We start from the raw sequence: 25,258 nt of genomic DNA, 5'->3' as shown, positions 1-25,258 counted from the left end.
AATTAGAATTTCTGGTTTGATGGCAGTTGGATTTTGACAATACTGATTGTTTTTTTTTTTAAATTCTCCTGGAAGCTGCACAAATTTAATATGCTATACCAAATATGGCTTTACTTACTGATGTAAAAGAAGATGCATGTTTTTACAGGATGGAGGTCAGAGAGCTGGGGCTGACTGTAGTGATTGACAGCAGGAAGTGCCCTCTGCCCTCTGTGTTCTACAAATCCCTGCTCATGGTTCAGGTGAGCATCTGACTAGAAAACAATCATCACCACCAACATCCAGCATCAACATCTGTACACATCCTTTATGCACACAATCTAGAAATGAAGTTGTCCAGTAGGAGGCAGTCAAGAGTGCAACTGCAGTTACTCTTTCTGCATGTTTCTCACACCAGCCTGTGTGTCTGATGAATGTGTGTGTTGTACAGGAGCAGGCCCTTCATGCAGTGCACACTATCTTGATGCTTGTTGATAAAGAAACAAATCCTCGACTGGAAAAACATCCTGGTCTACAGGTAATAAACACCCCTAAACACCCTCATTGTGCCCTGCAATTACGCCTTCATGGAAACCAGCAACCTTTAATTAAGACCTAGAATGTCTGCTCTCTCTGAGTTCATATATACATGCCTTCAGCTCTGGGTGTTGATCTGGGGTTTGTAGGCTGATACACAGTACCTGTTACTATTACACAGATGTTAAACTCCTTTGGCATAATTTTTTTTATTTTAAAGCAATTTTATTTTTATTTTTCAATTCAGCAAGGATGCATTAAATTGATCAAAATTGACCATAAAAACATTTAACATGTTACAAACAGTTTCTGTTGCAAATAAATGCTGTTCTTTTGTTCTTTCTATTCATTAAAGAATCCTAAAACATAAAATGTATCAAATGTCAAATTGTTTGTATGTTTTCAACACTAATAATAATCAGAAATGTTTCTGTTCTATTAGAATGATTTCAGAAGATTCATGTGACATTGACGACTGCAGTAATGGTGCTGAAAATACAGCAGAGAATACATTCGATTTTAAAGTATATTCTGAAATAGAATTCTAATATTTTAAACTGTAATATTATTTCACAATATTTCTGTGTTTTTGTTCAAATTAATACAGCCTTGGTGAGCAAGAGGAAACTTTTCTCAAAAATGAAAAATGTTTTACTCATGCTTGAGTGCAGTATGTTAAAGTACATGATCTTTTCTTTTAGATAGATGTTGTGATGTCACTAAAAGCTCTCCATAAGACAGTGGATGGACAGCAGATGACCTCTGACCTTGGTGGATCCTTCCCTTACAGTCATGAACACTGGCTACAATTTTACCAGGTTAGGTCAAGAGCAATCACAAAAACACCCAGTAATGCTGCCGTCTGACTGATGTCTTTACCTTTTCAGTGAATATTGGCAGTCTTCATGTAAAATTTTTATAAAATATAAAATTTAGAATTTTGGCCATCAGTTTTTTCACCAGTATTTGCAATTCTTGCAACTTCGAGGTGCTCCAGTGGAAGTGTAGCGGGACATTTCAATGATTAAAATCACTTTTTTGCATCAGTGCTGTGGTTAATGCGCATGCACTGATGCTTTGAGTCCAACTTGCATCATTCATAGTTTCCTGTCCTCTCTCTCTCTCTCTTTAATAAGTCCCTCAATATAAATGATGCAACAAATAACAGCACATTTGCAGTCAGTGATGTTGTCATACCTCTTACTCACTAAACATTTTTATTTGTTTCTGTTATTGTGTAATCCGTTCGGTCAGCAATTGTTAAAACACTTGTAAACGGACGCAAGTCAGCTTGCATAAACAGCTCTAGTCAAGTGGATCACAACATTTCGATCATGCAAATTGCTCTTTATATTTTTTATGTTTTGTTGAGCAAATAGTTAAAAAATCCACAGACGCCTTTCTTTCACAGCATGTGAATGATTATCTAATGTGTGTTTTGCATATGTGTCTTTCAGAAACTTTCTCTCTTTCAACTCGACCTACAAGCAGCATCTTCATTACTGCAGACAGCAATCAGGAGACTTGATGTTAAAAAAACGGACACTGCAAAAGTAACTTTAGACTCTGCATGATAATTTCTGAAAATAGAGATGCACTGATATTGAAATTTGAACCGATACAATATGCCAGTAATTATTTGCATATTATGTCAGAAAACTGAGAAATTCCATGCAATTTTGTCTAAATCAAACATGGCAATCACTCATTTTGATCTCTACAAATGAATATAAGAATCAAATGTAAAAAGGAACATTCATTTTTAAGTTATTAGTGTTTTTTTATAAATTACCTTTGAGTGGTTACTGTAAATGTGAAAAATAGGTGAAATTAACATGCAAAATGAAATATCAATAAATGAAATATTAATAAATATCAATACCAATATCAGTAAACAAAAATTGTTATAGTACAGTTATATTTCATCCCTATTGAAAGGCACATTGTCGTTGTTTTTGTAATGTGAAGCAACCAGAGATGTTCAATAAACGATTACTGGATTACATAACATAAAATGAACATAAATGCAGGCTGATTTCTCACATTTTCACTAAATTTATTATAATTTATTTTATTTATTTATTCAGAAATTGCACACATTGAAAACTTAATTTTAAACAAGTGCAAATAAATAAAAAATAAATTATTTAATTTGACCTGCTGAGGAATTCTGCTCCCAAACTAACTAAATCAATTGTCACTTGTTCAGGATGTCCAGTCCTGCATCCAGCAGCAGAGGAGCTCCATGAAGATGGTGCTTGAAGACACACGATTGGTCGCCCTCCAGAGAGAAGGCGGGTCTATTCTGGCCAGGATCAGGAAGGAAGAGTCTCGATTTGCTCAGTCTGAAGACTTCAGGTATTTCTCTCAGCAGGCTGGGTTTAGTTACATTTGATCATGATTAGAGCTCAGCTGTGCCCATGATGTTTGGACAGCTGTTTTCCAACAGCAAGAGCCTTTAGACATGCAGTGAGCTCCACTGGAGAACACATTTATAAAGAGAAACACAAACTGGAAAAGTATGGCCAGTATGTAGAGGGCACACAACACTTCTCTGTGTCTTTTCTGTCTCCTGCAGGGACTCTCTGGAGTCTGTGACGTGTCTGTATAACCAGGTGGAAGAGGCCGTTCACACGCTAGTGATGAAATCCAACCAGTCACTGCAACATCTCGAACATGTTCTTCTGCTGAGAGAAGCAGAAGACTCGCTCAGCACAGTATGCATTACATCCCATCATGACAGCCCACAGAAAGTGCTTCAGAGCTGAAAATAACACAAGATAAACATTGTGCCTCAGGGAATAATCATCCAGCGTTTGAAGGGCAGACAGTCTCAACCTTCATAGTGAAACATGACATCACTGTGCTAAATAAAGTGATCAGCATTTCTCAGCTGTTGGAGGAGGATGTTTTGAGAAAAGTCTGAAAAGAGCGGCTTTGACTAACACTAAAGATTCAGGCTGGTAGATAGACATGTAAGGAGATTATGAAGAAGTGTTGTGGTGCGACCGCATGTGTAGCACCAATTACCACACAGTGGCTCTAAGTTACAAAACAGAGTCGTAAGGCACATATAATGAAAAAAGGCCATAAACATATATCAGTAGAACTGAAAATGATGTTGTATATCCAACCTTGACTGTGCAAAGATAGGAAATATGAAAACTGTGGCATGATCTACTATGCTTAACTAGATACTGTGCATTAACTAGATCCAAAAATAACGAATTTGTGCTTTTAAAAATACTCTCAAAATGCATAATCACATTCAGTAATCATGAATTTGTCATTAATGTGTAATACTTTATAATAGGGTCTCATTTGTTAACATTAGTTCATACATTAAAGAAATATTTGACCCAAAAAAGAAAGAAAAAAAAGTGCACCCCCTCAGGCCATTTAAGATTTAGATGGGTTTGTTTCTACATCAGAATTGGACAAGTTATATCACTTGCTCAGCAATGGATGCTCTGCAGTGAATGGGTGCCGTCAAAATGAGAGTCTAACAACTGATAAAAACATCCCAATAATGTAATGGAATTTATTCACCCCAGTCCATCAGTTAATGTCTTGAGAAGCATAAAGCTGTGTGCTGTGAGACAAATCCATTTGAACTCCAAACCATTGCTTCTGTCTAAAAAACTAGTCTATAATTCATAATAATTGCTTGGATATTGCCTTAATCTTTGGAAAGGTCATCTGGTCTGAATCAGGAGAGAAATAAGCACAGTTCAAGCACAATTTACAAGCCACAACACTTCTAAGAAAATGTGGATTTTGAAATTTCACTGGAGGAATCGCTGCATTATTGAACCGTGAACTGTCCACTGTTAACAGATGGAGCTTTACTCTAAAGTGTTATCATTTTATGTAAACTAAGGGATGAGTGAAAACGGATTTCTGTGTTTATCATCATTGAAGCACAGCTGTCTTTATAAAGAGTTCTGGTGGAGTCAGCACTAGATTGGGATTCTTCTGGGAACATAAATATACCATAAATTCAGCTCTTTTAATGCTTGTGTATTATTAATTGTTGTTTATGTTGTTCACAGATCCAAAAATGGTGTGATGCAGAGGAGCAGTCATGGCAGAAAGACAAAGATGACACCGAGAAAACTCTGCTGAAGATAGAGCAGAGACTAGAAGACGTTCAGTCTGTTCTTATACAAGCGAAGGTAACAAATCACTGAGACATTTCCTCTAGATGAATGGGCCAAAATATGAATGCCTGAATCTTATCAGACTAGTTAGAATTTGGATTATAGATTTATGTGAACTGCTGAGTTTTATTTAATTAAAAAGTAATCATATACCAGACATGATGAAAATGGTACAAGAATGTGCAGTCTTAAATAATGATGAGTAATGAAGATTCATGACATTTCGGACGTCTTTGAGGTATTGCATAATGTGTGCATGTCATTTTTTTTCTATAGGAGAAAAAAGAAAAAGCGATGTTGTTGATAAAAGAAGTGGAGAGGAAAACCAAAGGAACGGTCTATCCTGAAGATGAGGCTTTTGCTTGTAACGTCACCACTTTCAAAACCAACATGACCGGGTTTCTCTTGAAAGCTGAGGAGCGTAAATCTGAGCTGGAGACTTCTGTCGATCTCTATCGTTTCTGTGAAGAGGTTCGTCAACAAACAGACAATTAACTGCCCTGATCAAGTCAACATGAAACATTTGCAAGCCGTTTTACTTTGTTGGGTTTTTTACAAGACATTTTATCCAAGAATGTCTTATTTATTATATATTTTAAATATAGTTTAAATCAAATAATCATTACCACATAATTATTGAATTTAAATTCCATTACAAATAAATGAATATAAACTATTGTTTGGAATACTAACAATAAATTTGTTACATATTCTTTCTATTTTAAAATAACTAATGCCTGTGATGCAAAGCGGAATTAATGGCTACTGAAAATTCAGCTTTGATCACAGGAATAAATTTAATTGTATAAAATATTCAAATAGAAAATTTTTACTTTAAATTGTTATAATTTATCACAATTTTACTGATTTTATCGTATTTTTAATCAAATAAATGCAGCTGTAACGAGCAAAACATTACAAATCATTAGAAACTAATCAAATAATATTATTTTCGATGTACTGTACAACACACAAACACTATTTAATAGCCTGAAATGGCTTTCATCTTCACTGTTTTCCAGGCCTCATCTCTTGTCAAAGAGTGCATGGAGTATCTAGAACACAGCCAGAGCACAAACTCTCCCGAGTGTGTCTGCTTGAGCACACTGAAGGCTTTTGAGGAGCGTTTCAAAGACTTCTCGCCCCAGCACTTTCAGGACAAGAGCTCAGCGCTGCTGGAGAGGCACCCGGATGGGATATGGATGTGGAATGCAGTCTGGGCTCAATGCCGAGACATCAGACAGCGGCTCACCGAGATACTGCAGGCATATAGAAATCAAACGCCTCTGGGATCGCCACAAAAGGACAGCGCGGCGCACTTGAAAGGACCAACCCTGAGTGCAATCACAACAAGCCTTGGAGAAAATGAAGGCGACCCCCAAATAAACCCTACTGGCAGTCGTACAGAGACTCAAAATAGTCTTGTTAAAGAGACAGTGACGCATTTCCACCTTCACTGTGAGCCTGTGACGAGAGAAACATCACCGTCTTCAAACTCTGACCCAATAATGACCCAAAGCACGCACAAAGAACTGTATCTTCACCAGTCATTCAAACCGAAAGAGGAAGGAGGACGCCAACATTTCCACCAAAGCAGAAGCAAAGTTTCCACATCACACAAGGAACCGACGATGCAATTAAAGAAGCGCCTTCGCATATACTCTCACAGCGACAGTGATCTGAGAAAGTCAGGCCGGGTCACCGAGGTCAACCACTCGCCACATTATACAGCCCTGGTCCGCTCTCGAAGCGAAGGCTCTTGTCTGCCAATCATCAACTATCATGTTTCTGTTCGTAAGACTGCAGTCAAGCACAAAGACCAGATATGTGCAGCTTCCGGTCAAGAGAGTGACTCAAGCAGAGCATCATGGGATGGACAGAGCTCTAAACTGTCTCAGCAGGACAGCATCTGTTCTAGCGCTTCTGGACTGAGCCAAAGCGACTTCAGTGAGAAGAAATCTGACGAGCAGAGCTTGATTTCACCAGATCTTCCAGTCTTCAGGCCTGACCTCATGCTGGATCACAGCAGCTCTGTACTGTGAGTCAAAGCACAGGCATTGTGACATGCTTTTAATGAGATTGATGAAGAATCGTGAAGATACCGAGCTACACACATCTGTTTGCACACATCACATTCCAAATGAAAGGAAAATCCTTTCATTTTTATCCAAAATGTCGTTTCCATTTCAAAATATACCAATACTAGCAAAACAAATATTTTATGTAGTATTAATTTTCTTAAAATAAAACGATTTATTATTATTATATTATTTAATAAAATTGTTTTAAAAATATCCAACATTTGTGTTCTTGTAAATTGAAAATAAGATAATCAATACCACAGGATTATTTAACTTAGTTTAAAATGTGTTAAAATAAAATAGTTTTAATATTATGATAAAGCAATATTTAATTAAATATTTTTAATTAAACATTATCCCAATTTTTTTTATATATTTTCATCTTAATTTAATTTGTATACAAAATGTAGTTTTAATTTCAAAATCTAGCAATAATAGCAAAAAAGTATTAATATATATATATATATATATATATATATATATATATATGTTTTATTATAATTTGTTATAATAAAATATTATTTAATAAAACATTTTAAATATCCAATATTTCTGTTTAAATGAAATAATCATTACTACATGATTATTTAATTAAGTTTAAAATTTGTTACAATAAAATTGTTTTAATGTTACAATAAAACAATAGCTTTCATATTCTATTATCCAGTGGCATAATTCCATTCCAAATTCAAAATAAAATAATCATTAACCCATGATATTTAATAAAATGAAATAATTGTATTGTTCCATTATAATTGTAATATTACGATAAAAATATATTGAATACAATTTTAATATGATATTATCCAAAATATAGTTCAATTATCAATTCAGTTTAAATATTACAATAAAACAAAAATTATTAAAATAGTTTTATTATAATATTATCTCCATCACAAAACTATATATGTGATGTACCATTACCATAATGACATACATCATTGCATCAAAACATGTACACGCTTTATTACATAAGTTCTGTTTTTCACTAGAAACCATATTTTAGTTTATTAGACATAAGGTAATTGTGTGGGTAATTGTGATGATTCCTTCATGTTAAGTCATATTTCAGGGCAGGAAAGTAACATGTGTGCCTGCCTGTAAAATATTTTCATATAATTGAAATAGTAGATTTTAGAAATTGTTTATAATGTCAGTGTTGCAGAAGAGCACATGGATCCTGTCAGAAGGCAGCAATGTTTCTGTTGCTCTCCTGACAGTAAGCTCCAGCGCATCATGGAGGAGCTGCTCCAGACGGAGAGAGAGTATGTGAGAGCGCTGGGGTACGTGGTGGAGAACTACATGCCGGAGCTGGAGCGTCCCGACGTGCCTCAGGACCTGCGCGGACAGAGAGGAAGCATCTTTGGGAACCTGGAGAAGCTGCGAGACTTTCACCAGCATCACTTCCTTCAGGAGCTGGAGCTGTGTCTGAAGGAGCCCTTCTCCGTCGGTCGCTGCTTCCTGAAACACGTGAGCGCTCCGAGCAGGACACACTCAGAAGAGTTTTACAGCCTGATACCAGAGAAGCTCTTAAAGCACCACAAAGAACTTTTTATTTTATAGGAACCCATTAATGCAGCGTTACAGCACTTAGAAAATAAATACACTTATAATGAAAGAGCCATGCAGCTCAAAAGCAAAAGCAGGTCACATTTCACCCCACAATAAGACATGAATAACATGATTATATTTTGCATAAAGAAAATTAATTTTTAGAATATCATAATTTTAGGAACATTACTATTTGCATTGCATTATTTCCATGACTTCTAAGAACATTTTTGCTAAATTAATGCCAAAAATAAAATTTTCATAACTATTATGCAACAAATATATATTTATTATTGTATATATTTAAATTGCAAGGTACTTATATGAGATTGTAGTGTGCTTTTTATACTTATGCTGCTATAAATAAAAAACAACAGTATCTAATATAATGTGTATTAGAGAAAAAAAAGATTTAAATTGCTATGTATTTACACTTAATGATAGATGTTTTTTTATATTTGTAATACTTAAAAAAAACTGCATCCAGTATTTGGAATAATGAATATTGCTTACAAACAAACAATGAAACATATAAATGTAAAGATATGAAGAGAATATATATATATAGTAAGATGCACTTTAAATACCTTCACATAAAGAAACAAATGCAAATAAAAAATAAAATAGCCCACTTGTTTGCACCATGATTCTAACATTGTGTCTCTTAAATTCAGAAAGAAAACTTTGGTCTGTACGCATTATACAGCAAGAACAAGCCTCGCTCTGAAAGACTGCTCATCGATCGCGGGAGAGAGTTCTTTAAGGTGAGATTTTCATCCAAATGTCATATTTTAAGGTAATTTCATCAGTATTCAGTAGAATTTTAATGTGGGTCCAAGACAAAAAAGGGTTTAAGACAATATAAAACAATAAGTGTAATACTGTTTTAAATTGTTGTTAATTGTAAAAAAAATTCTCCTTAATGTAATTGCAGTTTGTTTTTGTTTTTCCGAGCAAAATATAAATATCATAAATTTTTCCTTGATTTACAAAAGACACCCACTAAAATATAATTCAGTGTAGCAATCTTGTCAGGCATATTTACAACAGACTAAGTATTTCATACCAAATACTAATTAGCTGTAATTGTACTTGAGTATTAAATTTGTCACTATCCTCAGAGATTTTTTACTCTTTAAAACACAATAAAATGTAATAGGCTCCATTATTCTTTTATATATTTCAATATATATATGTACAAGTCAGAGTAAGCATGTTTGAATTTTTACATAAATATTCAATCAAATGTTGACATTTTATTCTCCAAAAACGTGTTTGCACCTTAAAAGTAGACACTTTACTTGCATTTAATGTGCTTTATATGACATAAAATCACATTTATAAATTTCTTTTGATGTGGGCACCTTAACATCTCTGACCCATGTATAAACAGATTTATGTGGCACACTTTAGATATATAAAAACAACATACAAATAATATTTACAACATATACAAATAAAAATTTGATAAACTTAAACAAATATTAATTATACCTATCAGTACTAAAATTACTAAAGCTAAAATTAATTTAGCTTTATAAATTAAAGCCAAACAGAAATATTTTTAAATCAATAAAAAGTACAAAAACACATAAAAAGTGACAAAAATTCTGTTGCAACTTTCATTTAATAATAAATCATAGAGAAACTTAGCCAGAAAAAGCCATTTTTAATGACAAATGTATGAAATCCCATTCATATCATCTCATTTATTACATATACAGCGAAATCAATCTATGAATTCGATATTATTTGATGCTCAACAAAAGCATGTGTACTTTTCTATGTAAAGTATTACACACATACAGTAAATGATGTCTATCCATCTCATTTCTGTTGAAGCTTGTGAAATAACAGGGAAAGTTTCCTCAGAAAAGATCAGAAAATAAGATTATGAAATAGTTTATCTGGTAATGCGATATATCAGACAAAAAGTAAAGTAGTGCAAACATTGGGAAACGTTGAGGTCATTCTCTTGGAAATCTGTGGCCTTGGGATAAAGCTTTCATTCGGCAGAAGTTTGATTCTTCTTGAAATGAGTGGCGTGATGATTTACATCTAAATACCTGTCAGAATAAATCAGCTCTGTCATAAACCGTGGGGGACACACATAAGACAAATATTCAGTGTTGACCTTGCAAAAAAGTCATAACGGCATTGATTTCTAAAAAATTCTTGTTGACCTCATGTTATTAATAAACAAACAAGATGAGACATAAATTGTCCTGTTTAGACAATTATTGATGAGTTTAATCTTTAACATTCTCAGTTTAGAGTGTTTTACATCTGATGCTGTGCTTGTTTATTAATTGTAGTTATATGATGTGAATTGCAGCAGAAGCAGCAGCTGCTGGGTGATAAGATGGATCTGTCCTCGTATCTGCTGAAGCCCGTGCAGCGCATCAGTAAATACGGTCTGCTGCTGCAGGACATGCTGTGTGAGTGTGAGACCGGAGCACACGCAGGACACGAGCGGCTCGAGATACAGACCGCGCTGAACATCATCCAGCTCCAGTTGCGACACGGAAACGACCTGCTCGCCATGGACGACATTCAGGACTGTGACGTGAGTCAGCGCTAAATCAAACTATTACAGGTTTGGGTGCTTTAAAGTAGAGCTGAAATAAAGTCAAAAATGAATATTAGATCTTAAACATTTTTTTAAAAAGAAATGTTTCTTTGGCAACTAAGCAATACAAATTTAGAAGTTCTAAAATTGCTCATTGTAAAATGCTAAATTAAAACAAAAATCATTTTAACGAATTAATGTTTTTTATTTTTTATTTTTTATTCATGCATTTAAGAAACCAACAAGATGGCACATAAAATAGTACCCCTTTGGACTATTATTCATGGGACTTTTATTCTTTACATTCCTGAGCGTGATACTTCTGATGCTTTTCCTCTAAATGAGTTATAGTAATAATTCTAGTTATATAATCTAAATGAGTATTTTTAGTACATATATCCAAACTATTGCTTTTGGTAATTCTAGTAATATAAACTATGAACTACGTAATTGTCTAAATAGTAAAAATGAAATAAATTAAAATATTAATATTGGATAAAACAATAATTAAGCTTACATTAAATACTAGAAACGCTGCCTTCGCAGCCAGTGCTAAAATTACTTTTTACATTTAATTTACTCATTTTTAATTTGCTAGTTTTAAAATATTAATTAACTAATTTATTAATAAAATAAATTGAGCTTTGTAAATGATAGTTGAATGGAGATTATTAAAAATAATAGTAAAAAGGATAAAATTACTAAAACAAACAAAAATTTTAATGAAATCTATTGAAATCTATAAAAATTTTACAATATTAATAAATAGTATAATAGTATATTCATAATATTAAAATTAAACTGGAGTGCCAGAGAGATGAGATTACAACATCTCAGAATACCTCAGTTCCTTTTTTATTTTATTATTGTTTTTTTTTTACAGAACTAGGCATATTTCTTCTTAAACCCTGTCATTTAGAAAAGCATGTCATGGCAAGCGTCATTATTGCACTTACTGAGGGTCAGAGATTTGAGAGGATGCATTAAACTTCAGTGTGTAAAATGCTTACGTTGAATGAACCTGAGTCATATCTAGAGAACGGAAAGTTACACAGACTTAAGGACCAGTTCTTTTGGCCAGGAAAAAAAAACCTAGCACTAAAACTAAAATCCACTAAAAAAATCCTTAGAAATACCATCGCAGCACCCATCAACTTGCACAGGCAATCATCTGCATTATTTCTTCAGAAAATGTTAAGTTTGTACTGTTTATCTGCTTACTTATAAATCTACGATATGTGTTGTTTTGCATAATAAGGCAAAACATATTTGTCTGCAAACTGAATGCAGACTGAAATAGAGATATTTTTATAGAGCAGGATGGTTGGGCATGAGATGTAGGTGAGTTTTGCCCACTTCACACAGTGTCTATAATTGAAAAAGATAAATACCATCATATTTCATGCATTTATTTTCATACAGCAAGCTTTTATAAGAACAGTGAACTAACTGGTACACTCCCTCCACCTGTGTGCTGAGACAGTTGTGTATATATAGTAAAAGCAGTATTGTTGTAAAATATCATTACAATTTAAAACAACTGTTTTTTTATGTTAAAATGTATTCATTACTCCAGTCTTCAGTGTCACACATACATCTTCAGAAATCATTCTAATATGATGATTTGCTGCTCAAGAAACATTTCTGATTATTATCAATGTTGAAAACAGTTGTGCTGCACAATATTTTTGTAGAAACTGAGATACGTTTCATTTTTCAGGATTCTTTGATGAATAGAAAGTTTAAAAGAACAGGATTTATTTGAAATAAAAAATCTTCATTATAAATGTCTTTACTGTCACTTTTGATCAATTTAATGTGTCAGTAATTAATATCAAATTATTAAATTAATATAAAAAAATATTCGACAGCACACCTGTTTTCAACACTGATAATAATCAGAAATGTTTCTTGAGCAGTAAATCAGTATATTAGAGTGATTTCTGAAGATCGTGTGACACTGAAGACTGGAGGAATGATGCTGAAAATACAGATTTACATCACAGTTATAAATTACATGTTAGTATTTATTCACATTTTAAACTGTTATAATATTTCACAATATTACTGTTTTTATTATATTTTTGATCAAATAAATGCTGCCTTTTCCTTTATAAACTTAAAAAACAAAAAAAGTAATTATTCCAATCTTTTGACCAGTAGTATAGATATAAAAGGTTTTGAAGGTGAATGCAAGTCAACTTTTTTGATGTTTTAATTGTTTTTAAAAAACAATCTGAATGCAAAAGCAGTTGATTAATATGAAAGCATCTGCCAAATGCATTCATGTTATTGTGTTGATGTGTGTGCAGGTGAATCTGAAGGAACAGGGCCAGCTGATTCGTCAGGATGAGTTCCTGTTGACCTTCAGGAAGAAGAAATGCTACCGTCACATCTTTCTCTTCCAAGATCTCATACTCTTCAGTAAGACACGCAGAACAGACGTCGGGAATGACACGTACATCTACAAACAATCCTTCAAGGTAAACCTGTACATGACGCATCAGTGGACAGCTCAAAATAGAGACGTCTTTCACTTTAGCTTTCTGTGCTCTCGCAGACAGCAGACATCGGTATGACCCATAACTCTGGTGAGAGTGGGCTGTGTTTTGAGATCTGGTTTCGAAGGAGGAAGTCTCAGGACACGTACATCCTTCAGGCATCGAGTCGAGAGGTGAAGGAGAACTGGACCAGAGACCTGGAGAGGATCCTGTGGGAACAAGCCGTCCTCAACAGAGGTATTCAGTTTGCTTTGGTCTCGATAAGCATGAATCATGATTATTTATTATGAGCATTTAGAGCTAATCTAGTTTCTTGATCTTGGTTTTATTTTTCGATTCAGGTTATTGTATTGCTTAAAGAGATAGTTCACCCAAAAATGAAAATCTGTCATAATTTACTCTCCCTCAAGTTGTTCCAAACTCTGGGAACACTTTAAAATATGGAAACACTATCTACTATTAACTAGTTGCTTATTAGCATGCATACTAGTAATTATAAATCACATATTAATGCTTTATTCTGCATAACCATAATCTAGATCCCTTACCTCTACCCTATACCTACAACTATTAAGTACATAGTGCATTTGCATTTATCTGACACTTTTATCCAAAGCGACTTACAATTGCTATATATATGTCAGAGGTCGCACGCCTCTGGAGCAACTAGAGGTTAAGTGTCTTGCTCAGGGACACATTGGTGTCGCACTGTGGATTTGAACCTGGGTCTCTCACACCAAAGGCATGCGTCTTATCCACTGCGCCAACACCACCCCACAGGTTATTTAACAACTACTTAACAACAACTATTTTTATTATTATTATATTATTTTTAACAACTACCTTAGTATCAGTAAGCAGTAATTTGGAGTTTATTGAGGGAAAACTCTTAAATAATAGTGATAATAAGTGTTGTTTTGTTTGTTGAACACAAAAAAATATATTTTGAAGAATGTTGGCAACCAAACAGTTTCTGGTCTCCATTGACCTCCATATTATTACTATATTATGGAAGCCACTGTTTGGTTGCCAATATATTTCAAAATATGTAAAAAAAAAACACATTTTGAAAGCAAATTAGATATTTAAAAAATAACCTGTGATTAGATTTGATCTCTTATTCTCTGGCAATCCAATGAACAATTGCTGGCTTTTTGGGAATTCAATCCACTTCAGGTGCAACTTCAAATGAAATCCCTAACTGAGATGTAAATCGTAAAAAAGGTTTGAAGTTAATCTACTGTAGGTTTACTGTAAAGCCATGATTTAATGCAGTCATTCATCCCGTCCGAATCTGCCACATCTGTGTTTTTCTCACACAACCTCTGTGATAATTCCAGAGCAAATTACCTACTGTTTTTCAGCAAACTCAGTGATCCTCTGAGAAAACTAATCCCGTCCGAATGCGAATGTCTGTGATTGCCAGTGATATTTTATTTCACAACTCGTTTCCTTGTGTGTTTTGGCCAACGTGAATTACCGTAGATGCTCTTACAGCGCGCATGTTTGATATATTTGCTTACCGGCAAAGAAATAATAATAAAAAAATAATAAAAATAATAAAATCAAGAGCAAGATCAAGTAAAATGTTAATACCGGCTATTGTAATATCAGCATCAGGTGAGATTACTCACGTTCATTTATGCACTCAGTTACATAATGTTTTAATTACATTTAATTAAAAAAAAAGGAAAAAAAGTTAAACTAAAGAAACCACACATTAACATGGTTTTGCTATACTAGCCATTTAGTATTTATTGTGTAATAATACTAATGGCAATCATTCTGAATGAATGCAATGCATGCATACAGAGCACGTGATCTCTGAAACGCCAAGATGCACAAATCAGACCCTCCCACCTCTTTAATAAACACGGAGATGTTAGCCCCGTCCGAATTGGTCCATGAAAATCGCAGACGTCAGGTGGTAAGAATCGGAACTCAAACGTAGTTTAGGAAACTAGTCCCGTCCGAATAGGGCTATTGCTGCAATCCACTCTTTATCTTTAGTTCTTTGTTTGATTATAAAATGAAAACCTTGAAACCTCATCACCTCACTGAGAATCAGAAATGTGAATGTGAAAAGTTAATGAAGACTAAGGAACTGATGAAACGTTATCTTGTGTGTTGAGGAATGTGATAAGGAGTGAAAGATGAATGGCAGCAGCTCACTGTAACGACTGGGTGAAGGAGTGGCAGAAAGCAAGTGCGAGATTAATGAGATTTAATGAAGACAATGAGACAATATAAAACTGAGACACAAATAACACTGGGAGGAATGCACAGTCCAAGATGGTGGTGAGGAATGACGAATCCGGAAGGCGGAGGTGAGTTGGCAGCAGGAGAGGGTGACACAGGAACTGCAGGGAAGCGAGCCGAAGGTAAGTGGTGTTGCTTGGTGGTGGGTTGCGTAGAGTGGACGGGGTTCCGGGGAGAGACGAACATCCAATGCAGAAACACACAAGAAAGCAAGGCATTGGTTACAAACATGAAACAACACTCTCACGAACACAAGACGCTAGACAAGCCAATATATAGGGATGAGTGATGAGTGACAGCTGTTGCTGATGACAATTAACGGAGACGCCCACAAACTAATCAGTGCTGATGCGTAACAAACAGACTTCACCCACAAAGTGCAAAACCCAGATATCACGGTTTACCAACCGTGGATTAATTTTGGACACATGGAAGGCGGGATGTATTCTCCTGTACGCTGGAGGTAGTTTGATGGGCCAATGAGTTTGGGAGCTAATTAGTTAGAAACGGAATGGAGAGGAATATTGTTAGTACAAAGCCACACTTTTTGACCCACGACGTAAACGGGAGGCTTTGACCGGTGGCGATCGGTCTTGGCCTTAGTGCGCTCCCTCATCCGGAGCAGAGTCTCGCGGGCTCTGGTCCAGGTGTGGTGGCACCTCTGGACAAATGCGTGAGCGGAGGGGACCGCGATTTCAGATTCCAGACTAGGAAAAGCTGGTGGCTGGTAACCTACGCTGCACTGAAATGGAGAGAGGCCCGTGGCTGACAATGGTAACGAATTGTGAGCGTACTCCAGCATAGAGAGTTGTTGGCTCCAGGAAGAAGGATTCATGGAGACCAAACATCGCAACGTTCTCTCTAAATCTTGGTTGGCTCACTCAGACTGCCCGTTACTCTGGGGATGATAACCCGAAGACAGACTAACTGTCGCTCCTAGCAATTTACAAAATTCCTTCCAAAATTTGATATGAATTGTGATCCCCTGTCAGAAACCACGTCTACCGGGAGACCATGTAACCGAAAGACGTGATCTAGGACAGTGACCGCTGTCTCCTTGGCTGTAGGTAATTTGGGCAAGGGAATGAAATGTGCCACCTTCGAGAACCGGTCCACTACGGTCAAAACGACCGTCATGCCATTAGAGGGTGGGAGGACAGTAACAAATTCAAGTACGATATGTGACCAGGGTCTCGAAGGGACAGACAGCGGTTGAAGAAGCCCATCAGGAGGCCGGTTAGACAACTTACCACTGGCGCAAACTGAGCAAGCCAAAACATAATCTTGGACGTCACGAGCCATAAGTGGGCACCAGAATCGTTGTTTAACTAACCCCTTGATTCGGCTTATCCCTGGATGACAAGCAACGTTAGAGCAGTGACCCCATTGAATAGCTTCGGAGCGTAACTCTTCCGGCACAAATAAATGATTTGGTGGGCAACCGGGCGGAGGCGTTACCCCTTCCAAGGCCGTCTTGACCTTCGATTCGACCTCCCATACGAGTGCTGAGACGACTATTTTCTCAGGTAAAATACACTCGGGAGTCACCGGGCAGGCGGAGGGATCAAATAGACGTGACAAATCGGGTTTGACATTTTTGGAACCCGGGCGGTACGATAGAGTAAAATCAAAACGACCGAAAAAAAGTCCCCACCGAGCCTGCCTGGAATTGAGTCTTTTGGCAGTTCTAATGTACTCTAAATTCTTGTGATCGGTCCAAACAATGAAAGGTACCCCTGACCCTTCCAACCAGTGACGCCACTCCTGACGCCACCAATGTCATAATTGCATTCAGCAGGAGATAAACGATGTGAGAAAAACGCGCAGGGATGCATCTTATCATCCGAGGCAGCACGTTGGGAAAGAACTGCTCCTACCCCCACCTCTGATGCACCGACCTCCACCACGAACTGCCATGTGGGATCAGGAGCTACAAGGATGGGAGCCGAAACGAAGCGGCTCTTGAGGTTGGTAAATGCAGTTTCGGCTGCATCCGACCATCTAAACGGAGTACTGGGGGAGGTCAAGGCCGTCAGAGGTGAGACTAGTTGGCTGAAATTACGAATGAAATGTCGATAAAAATGCCAAGGAATCAGAAATTTATTTCTCCATGGCCTCCCTCTTCGGAATAGAAAGAGAGTAAAGCTTGCCTTTAGGCGGAGACTTACCTGGCACTAAATCTATGGCACAGTCGTAGGGACGATGCGGAGGAAGAGAAGCAGCACGGGACTTACTGAACACCTCCTTCAGGTCCAAGTACTCTGCGGGCACATTTGATGACACCATGGTCTCTTTCTGAAAGACAGAAACAGGTACAACAGGACAAGCAGAAACCAGACAAGAATCATGACAACTTTCACTCCACAAGGTGACTGTGTTGGAACCCAAATCCACTCGTGGATTATGTTTGATCAACCAGGGGTGACCTAAAACAATGGGAGCTACAGGGGAGTCCATGAGGTAAAAGGATATGGTTTCACTGTGGTTGCCTGAGGTGAGCAGAGTTATGGGTTCAGTGTAGTGGGTGACGTGTGGCAGTTCCTGGCCATTGATTGCGGTGACATGGATGGGATGAGACACAGGAAGGACTGGAAGGTTCAAGTGACGTGCAAGGAGAGAGTCAATGAAATTACCTTCGGCCCCAGAGTCCAGAAGGGCGTGACAGTCGTGAGTGTGGTTCTCCCACCGCAGTTTCACCGGAAGGAGAGTCGATGATGTGGTTGAGGACTTCCCGGCGGAGATCCCACTAGATAGTAGCCTCAAACTTACTACCGGGCTGGCTCTTTTTACCGGGCAGGAATGGATGGAATGCTCCGAGCCACCGCAATATAAGCATAGTCCATGGGACCTCTGCCACTCTCTCTCCCTCCGGGAAAGCCGAGCTCTACCCACCTGCATGGTTTCGTGATCGTCGACGGGACCGACCCTGTTCTCTCGACTGGAGCGGCCCCTTTCCGGAGAGACATAATGGCGTGTAGGACTGACTTGTCTACCCAGGCGGTTAATCCGAGCATCCACCCGGAGTGCCAGGTCGATTAGGCCGTTGAACGTTGGGGGCAGCTCGAGGAGGTAGATCTCCTTCTGAACACGGTCGGCCAGCCCATGCAGGAATCGATCCCACTGCGCCGCCTCCTTCGACTGGCACGCGGCCGCCAGGGTGCGGAACTGAATGGAATTGTCCGTCACCGATGATTCTCCTTGTTTGATGTCCGAGAGCTGGTGAGCGGTCTCCCTGCAACCTTGGACTCCTCTGTCGCGAAGGTGTGGGGCTGCAATGCAAAATGCATGGAACATTTGTTAAGGAAAGTTTTGCAAAAGTTTGGCTCACTGGAGTAACTCTCAGGCGCCGGAAGTCGCGGCTCTGGCCGGAAGTGGTCCTGGGAGGTCTCCCGGGGGACGAGCGGCGCAGGCGGTGCGGTGGGCGCAGTGGGAGAGGTGAGTTGATGAATCCGCTGGGTGAGCTCGGACACCCTGTGTCACCAGCGCTTGGATCGCGCGTCCAGTGTTCACGATGCTCTCCTGCTGCTGATCCATGCGGTTGACGCTGTGGTGAATGAATTCAGACAGTGAAGTGGTGCTCACTGCTTCCATGTTTGCGTGAGAGCGTTCTGTAACGACTGGGTGAAGGAGTGGCAGGAAGCAAGTGCGAGATTAATGAGATTTATTTAAAACAATGAGACAATTCAAAACTGAGACACAAATAACGCTGGGAGGAATGCACAGTCCAAGATGGTGGTGAGGAATGATGAATCCGGAAGGCAGAGGTGAGTTGGCAGCAGGAGAGGGTGACACAGGAACTGCGGGGAAGCGAGCCGAAGGTAAGTGGTGTTGCTTGGTGGTGGGTTGCGTAGAGTGGACGGGGTTCCGGGGAAAGACGAACATCCAACACAGAAACACACAAGAAAGCAAGGCATAGGTTACAAACATGAAACAACGCTCTCACGAACACAAGACGCTAGACAAGCCAATATATAGGGATGAGTAATGAGTGACAGCTGTCGCTGATGACAATGAACGGAGACGCCCACAAACTAATCAGTGCTGATGCGTAACACACAGACTTCATCCACAAAGTGCAAAACCCAGAGATCACGGTTTACCAACCGTGATACTCACCTCCCATATGCAGCTGCATGCATTTATTCATCACTCTCACTTTCATCACATTTCCCGATAATAGTCCTCCCATTCGTTGCATCCCATAGATGTTTAACAGCTGTGATTTTCATTAGAATTGGTTGCACTGTTGTAGATGTGAGCATCCAGCATTGCTCGTGTCCATTCGCTTTCCTACCGTAAATGATTAGTAATATGCATTGCTAAGAACTTCATTTGGACAACTTTAAAGGCGATTTTCTGATTTTTTTTTTTTTTTTTTTGCACCCTCAGATTCCAGATTTTTAAATAGTTTTTCTATTTTTACTAACTTATTCATTCAGCTTTCATGATGCATAAATCTCAGTTTCAAAAAACGGACTCTTATCGCTGGTTTTGTGGTCCAGGGTCACAGATGTTATTAATAGCCCAAGCTTGTTTGTTTGCTGGTCTCCTCGCAGAGATCCGTATGCAGGAGAGGGTGTTCATGGGAATCGGTCATAAACCCTTCATGGATATCCAGCCCAGTGAGATGGCCATCAATGACCGAGCCATCAACTGCTCTCCCACAGGACGAGGTGAAGCCCCTGTCACGGTTAAACATTGGGTAGCCTGAGAGATTGATCTTATTTAACTCTATATGATATCGTAGGTGGGATTCCTGTCCTCCGGTTGAATTCTCTTGGCTCGGCCAGCTGTACGTCATCCTCTGGAAGCCAATCCTCCTCCTCCTCTGGGTGGGGCTCCACATCTCCTGTGGGTCATGTGAGTGGAGGAGATGTTGTCCGGTACGTCCATGGGACATCAGGGATCCTGGAGGAAGATGATTTAGACCAGGAGAGCGGAAACCAGAGTACACTGGGTACGTCCTTCTTAACAATGACATCCTATTTGGGACACAAAATAACACATGCAATGTTTCATCTGGTCATGATTTTTCTAAATCAAATAATTAGTTCTGATAATTAGCTTTTTTAAAACTATCTTGTTATTTAGCCTATCTATATGCACTGCAGTTCAACACCCAGGTGCATATATTGAGGTATATATATATATATATATATATATATATATATATATACACACACACAATATATGCAATATGCTGTATGTTGCTAATAGGATGTGTTGTGTTTCAGTGGAGAGTTCGGTGTCCTCAGGAGAAAGTGTTAGCTGCTTCAGCAGTTCTGGTCACAGCTGCTCGTCTGTGATTGGTGGAGACTGTGACCACGCCCAATCTGAGGCACCTGTCGTTGGTGTGAAAAAAGCGTGTGCCCACAACCACGAATGCAGCTTGAAACCCACTAACCCAGCAGGCCAACCCACGGACCATTCGTGCACTACAGTACGGCATGCAGATTTAACTGTTTTCATAGTACTTAGGAAATTTCTACATTGTGCATTACCATTTTCGAGACATTTAAGCTATTTATTTTTAAGCTAACTGGTTTAAGCTATTTATATAGTTCATTTTCAGGTGTGTTGAGATATGGAATCTTCTGTATATTTATATTTTCATTTACTCTCTTTGATCTTTACAGGTTCAAGGGACGAGCGTCATAGGAAAGTCAACTGAAGTATAGCCCATCGTGTATGGTTATACTGTAATAGCGTCATGCTTTTATGTTGTCAGGCCCATTCTTTTCACCTTTTTACCTTTTATACCTATCAATCCTGTGAAACTCTAAAATAAAGTTTATTTTATTTATTTATTTCTGTGTGAGTGTGTGTGGACTAACTTTTAAATGTTAAAAACTTAAAATTTTTTATCATTTTTTATTTCTGTTTCTGTTAGCCTTATTGCGCAGATGATTAAAACACAAACAGTGGTGTAATAGTTTAATAAAATTGCTTTGATAAAAAAAAGTCATGAAGTCGCTGGTCTGCAAGAAATTATTTTATTCTCATTGGAATTATTTTAAATGAATTGATTTATAAAAATAATCTAACTTATTTTGTAAACTTTGAATGAATGTGGAAATGTTATTTATATTTACACACACACATTAAGCCCCTGTATAGTTCTATAAATGTTCTCTAACTCTTTCTTAGTCTCTTAGTTTAGTTGAGGAAAGGATTTAAAAATTACTTTAAAATACAGTGTATTTCCTGAAGATAACGTGATTCTCAACCTTTTGCCCCCAAGGCCAAAAGGAAATATATAAGGAAATATTCCAGGGCCCCCACACAAGACTTTTTGACATATGAGATATGAGAGTGGAAGAACATATTAAAAATCTAAGGAGGAGAATGAGCTTCCTCTTATGGTTCTACATGGCACCATTTGAAAAGGATATAGGTGCCATAGCACTTAAAGTGTTTTTCCCTTTGAGTATGAGCAAATGAACCACCTTTATTGCTATTTACGTGCTGACAGTGGCGCTTGGTTTTGCGTTTGCCTATCGCGGGACTGCCTGGTTTCGATCTGCTAAATAGTGAGGCGTGGCCAAAGCCAGTGAAAGTACTTAATTAGCTGTTTAGAAAGCACTTGTCAGAAGAAACAGTCGAGCTACAGAGAAGGACAGCAGCTTGTGAGTGTTTTGCCTTGTTTTCTCATCAGACTAGTGTGGGATCGTCATTGCTAGGAAAGTTTTGTTGGTTTAAATTGTGTGTGTCTTACCCTGGTTAATACGTGCTGACAGTGGCGCTTGGTTTTGCGTTTGCCTATCGCGGGACTGCCTGGTTTCGATCTGCTAAATAGTGAGGCGTGGCCAGCTGACTTCAATCACAGGTAATCAGGCTAATACAAAAGCGCTAAGTTTCACCGCGGCAGCGGTCGCGGCAGCCCTCGTGTGATCCCTCCTCGTGTGAAGACGGACGAGTGTAAAGACGATCGACTCTACCTGCACGACTCCACCGAGCAAGGACACCGACAGGGCACTTGAGTATTGCTTTTCTCCTCTTTCGTTACTTTTTGTATACCTTGTTCTCAAATATCTTACACCTGTAGTCACTATGTGCTTTCAGATCTCTACTATCACTACTAACACTCGGAGAGCACGCTATGGACGTCGCAGGAAGGCCTGTCTGACAAACCTACGGCCTGTCCCTCTGACCTCTACTACTACGCTCTCTATTCCAGTTGGTCTCTGGAACTGCCAGTCTGCAGTTAACAAAGCAGACTTCATTTCTTCTCTTGCTACTCATTCCGGTCTCAACCTCCTGGCACTGACAGAGACTTGGATCAAACCTGAAGATACTGCCACCCCTGCAGCCCTCTCCACTAATTTCACTTGTTCCCACACTCCTCGTACCACTGGGAGGGGTGGAGGAACAGGTCTCCTTATATCAAAAGAATGGAAATTTGATCTTCAGCCATCACCTACAGGTACTGGTTCATTTGAATCACATGCCATTACTGTAACCCACCCTGTTAAAATCCAGTTTGTGGTCATTTATCGTCCCCCAGGTCAATTGGGAAACTTCTTGGAGGAGTTGGATGTGCTGCTATCAAACTTTCCTGAAGATGGTACTCCTCTGGTACTGCTTGGTGACTTCAACATCCACCTAGATAAACCCCAGGCTGCTGACTTCAAAACTCTGCTCGCCTCATTTGATCTCAAGCTAGTGTCTACTACAGTGACTCACAAATCAGGCAACCAACTGGACCTCATCTACACGCGCTGTTGCTCTGTGGACAACTCTTCAGTTGCTCCACTGCACACCTCAGACCACTTCCTCATTACTGCTAACCTAGCACTTACTCCTGAAGTGCCTCACACTCCAACGCAGGTCACCTTTCGACGGAACCTACGCTCACTCTCTCCATCTCGCCTATCTTCTGTGGTTTCATCCTCACTTCCTGCACTCTCTCAGTTCTCTGCTCTGGACACGAACAGCGCTACGGACACTCTTTGCTCCACTTTAACATCTTGCTTGGACAACTTTTGCCCACTGTTGTCTAGACCAGCACGCACTGCCCCATCTGCCCCCTGGCTGTCTGAGGTTCTCCGTGAACATCGCTCTAAACTCAGGGCTGCAGAGAGGAAATGGCAGAAATCAAGAAACTCTACAGACCTCAGTGTGTATCAGTCTCTCCTCTCTTCCTTCTCTGCAAATGTCTTCACGGCTAAAACATCCTACTACCACAACAAAATTAACAGCTGTTGTGACGCTCGGACACTCTTCAAGACTTTCTCTTCTCTTCTTGATCCACCGCCACCACCTCCTCCATCGACTCTTACAGCGGACGACTTTGCAGTTTTCTTCACAAATAAGACGAGATCCATCAGCGGCCAATTCTCCACACCGCAGACTGAGGACAACTTCACAATGACCGATGCACACTCTTTCTCCTCCTTCTCCCCACTCTCAGAGATGGACGTCTCCGAACTTCTCCTGTCCAATCATCCTACTACTTGTCCACTTGATCCGATCCCCACTCACCTCCTTCAAGCGATCTCTTCTTCAGTCATACCTTTGCTTACTCACGTTATCAACTCCTCTCTTCACTCTGGAACATTTCCCTCAGCATTCAAGCAGGCTCGGGTAAGCCCACTGCTCAAGAAACCATCACTAAATCCAGCGCTTCTTGAAAACTACAGACCGGTATCCCTTCTTCCATTTATTGCAAAGACACTTGAGCGAGCTGTGTTCAACCAGTTTTCTATATTCCTTGTACAGAACAACCTCCTGGACAGCAACCAATCTGGCTTCAAAAGTGGCCACTCAACTGAGACTGCTCTGCTCTCGGTTACTGAAGCCCTGCGACTAGCAAGAGCAGCTTCAAAATCCTCGGTACTCATCTTACTGGACCTTTCTGCTGCTTTTGACACTGTTAATCACCAGATTCTCCTGTCCACCCTCAGAAAGATGGGCATCTCTGGAACAGCACTCCTGTGGGTTAAGTCCTACCTCTCTGACAGATCCTTCAGTGTGTCTTGGAGGGGTGATGTTTCAAAGTCACACCACCTTGCTACTGGGGTTCCTCAAGGCTCAGTACTTGGACCACTTCTCTTCTCCATCTACATGACATCATTAGGATCTGTCATTCAGAAGCATGGCTTTTCTTATCACTGCTACGCTGATGACACCCAACTCTACCTCTCATTCCAACCAGATGACCCGACGGTAGCTGCTCGCATTTCAGCCTGTCTGAGTGACATCTCTAGCTGGATGAATGACCATCACCTTCAGCTTAACCTTACGAAGACAGAACTCCTGGTGATTCCAGCTAACCCATTGCTTCATCACAACTTCTCTATACAGCTGGGCTCATCAACCATTACTCCTTCGAGGACAGCTAGAAACCTAGGAGTTGTGATGGATCATCAGTTAAGCTTCACAGACCACATTGCTACAACTACCCGGTCCTGCAGGTTTGCCTTATACAACATTAGGAAGATTAGACCCTTCCTGTCAGAGCAAGCAACCCAACTTCTTGTCCAAGCTCTTGTTCTCTCCAGACTGGACTATTGTAATGCTCTCCTGGCGGGCCTTCCTGCATGTACTGTCAAGCCTCTGCAATTGATTCAGAATGCAGCAGCGAGGGTTGTCTTCAATGAGCCAAAGAAAGCTCACGTTACT

At 39.0% G+C, this 25,258-nt stretch overlaps 2 protein-coding genes across 5 annotated transcripts in view; both read left to right on the top strand.

Annotated features, from left to right (window-relative positions):
• quo (quattro) overlaps positions 1 to 21,598 on the top strand; it is a 37,361-nt gene extending 15,763 nt beyond the window's left edge. For 2 of the 4 annotated variants that reach the window (XM_059497751.1, XM_059497750.1), the window contains exons 6-23: positions 149 to 242; positions 431 to 517; positions 1,218 to 1,334; positions 1,974 to 2,069; positions 2,726 to 2,874; positions 3,095 to 3,233; positions 4,569 to 4,691; positions 4,953 to 5,147; positions 5,699 to 6,714; positions 7,915 to 8,227; positions 8,983 to 9,072; positions 10,644 to 10,874; positions 13,190 to 13,360; positions 13,438 to 13,615; positions 20,194 to 20,310; positions 20,385 to 20,594; positions 20,872 to 21,077; positions 21,274 to 21,598. In XM_059497751.1, coding sequence (XP_059353734.1) covers positions 149 to 242; positions 431 to 517; positions 1,218 to 1,334; positions 1,974 to 2,069; positions 2,726 to 2,874; positions 3,095 to 3,233; positions 4,569 to 4,691; positions 4,953 to 5,147; positions 5,699 to 6,714; positions 7,915 to 8,227; positions 8,983 to 9,072; positions 10,644 to 10,874; positions 13,190 to 13,360; positions 13,438 to 13,615; positions 20,194 to 20,310; positions 20,385 to 20,594; positions 20,872 to 21,077; positions 21,274 to 21,315 — 3,574 coding nt within the window. In that variant the 3' untranslated portion in view covers positions 21,316 to 21,598. Of the gene's footprint in view, positions 1 to 148; positions 243 to 430; positions 518 to 1,217; positions 1,335 to 1,973; positions 2,070 to 2,725; positions 2,875 to 3,094; positions 3,234 to 4,568; positions 4,692 to 4,952; positions 5,148 to 5,698; positions 6,715 to 7,914; positions 8,228 to 8,982; positions 9,073 to 10,643; positions 10,905 to 13,189; positions 13,361 to 13,437; positions 13,616 to 20,193; positions 20,311 to 20,384; positions 20,595 to 20,871; positions 21,078 to 21,273 lie in introns of those variants that run through there. The other 2 variants (XM_059497752.1, XM_059497753.1) reach the window with 2 other exon arrangements.
• tgm2b (transglutaminase 2b) overlaps positions 1 to 25,258 on the top strand; it is a 251,085-nt gene that overhangs the window by 208,462 nt on the left and 17,365 nt on the right. The gene's annotated exons all lie outside the window — the stretch shown is intronic.

The sequence above is a fragment of the Carassius carassius genome, chromosome 17 (genome assembly GCF_963082965.1).
Source record: "Carassius carassius chromosome 17, fCarCar2.1, whole genome shotgun sequence".
In the NCBI taxonomy this organism is placed as follows: domain Eukaryota; kingdom Metazoa; phylum Chordata; class Actinopteri; order Cypriniformes; family Cyprinidae; genus Carassius; species Carassius carassius.
The sequence above is the reverse complement of the archived record's forward strand: the minus strand, read 5'-3'. Positions and strand labels throughout refer to the sequence as shown.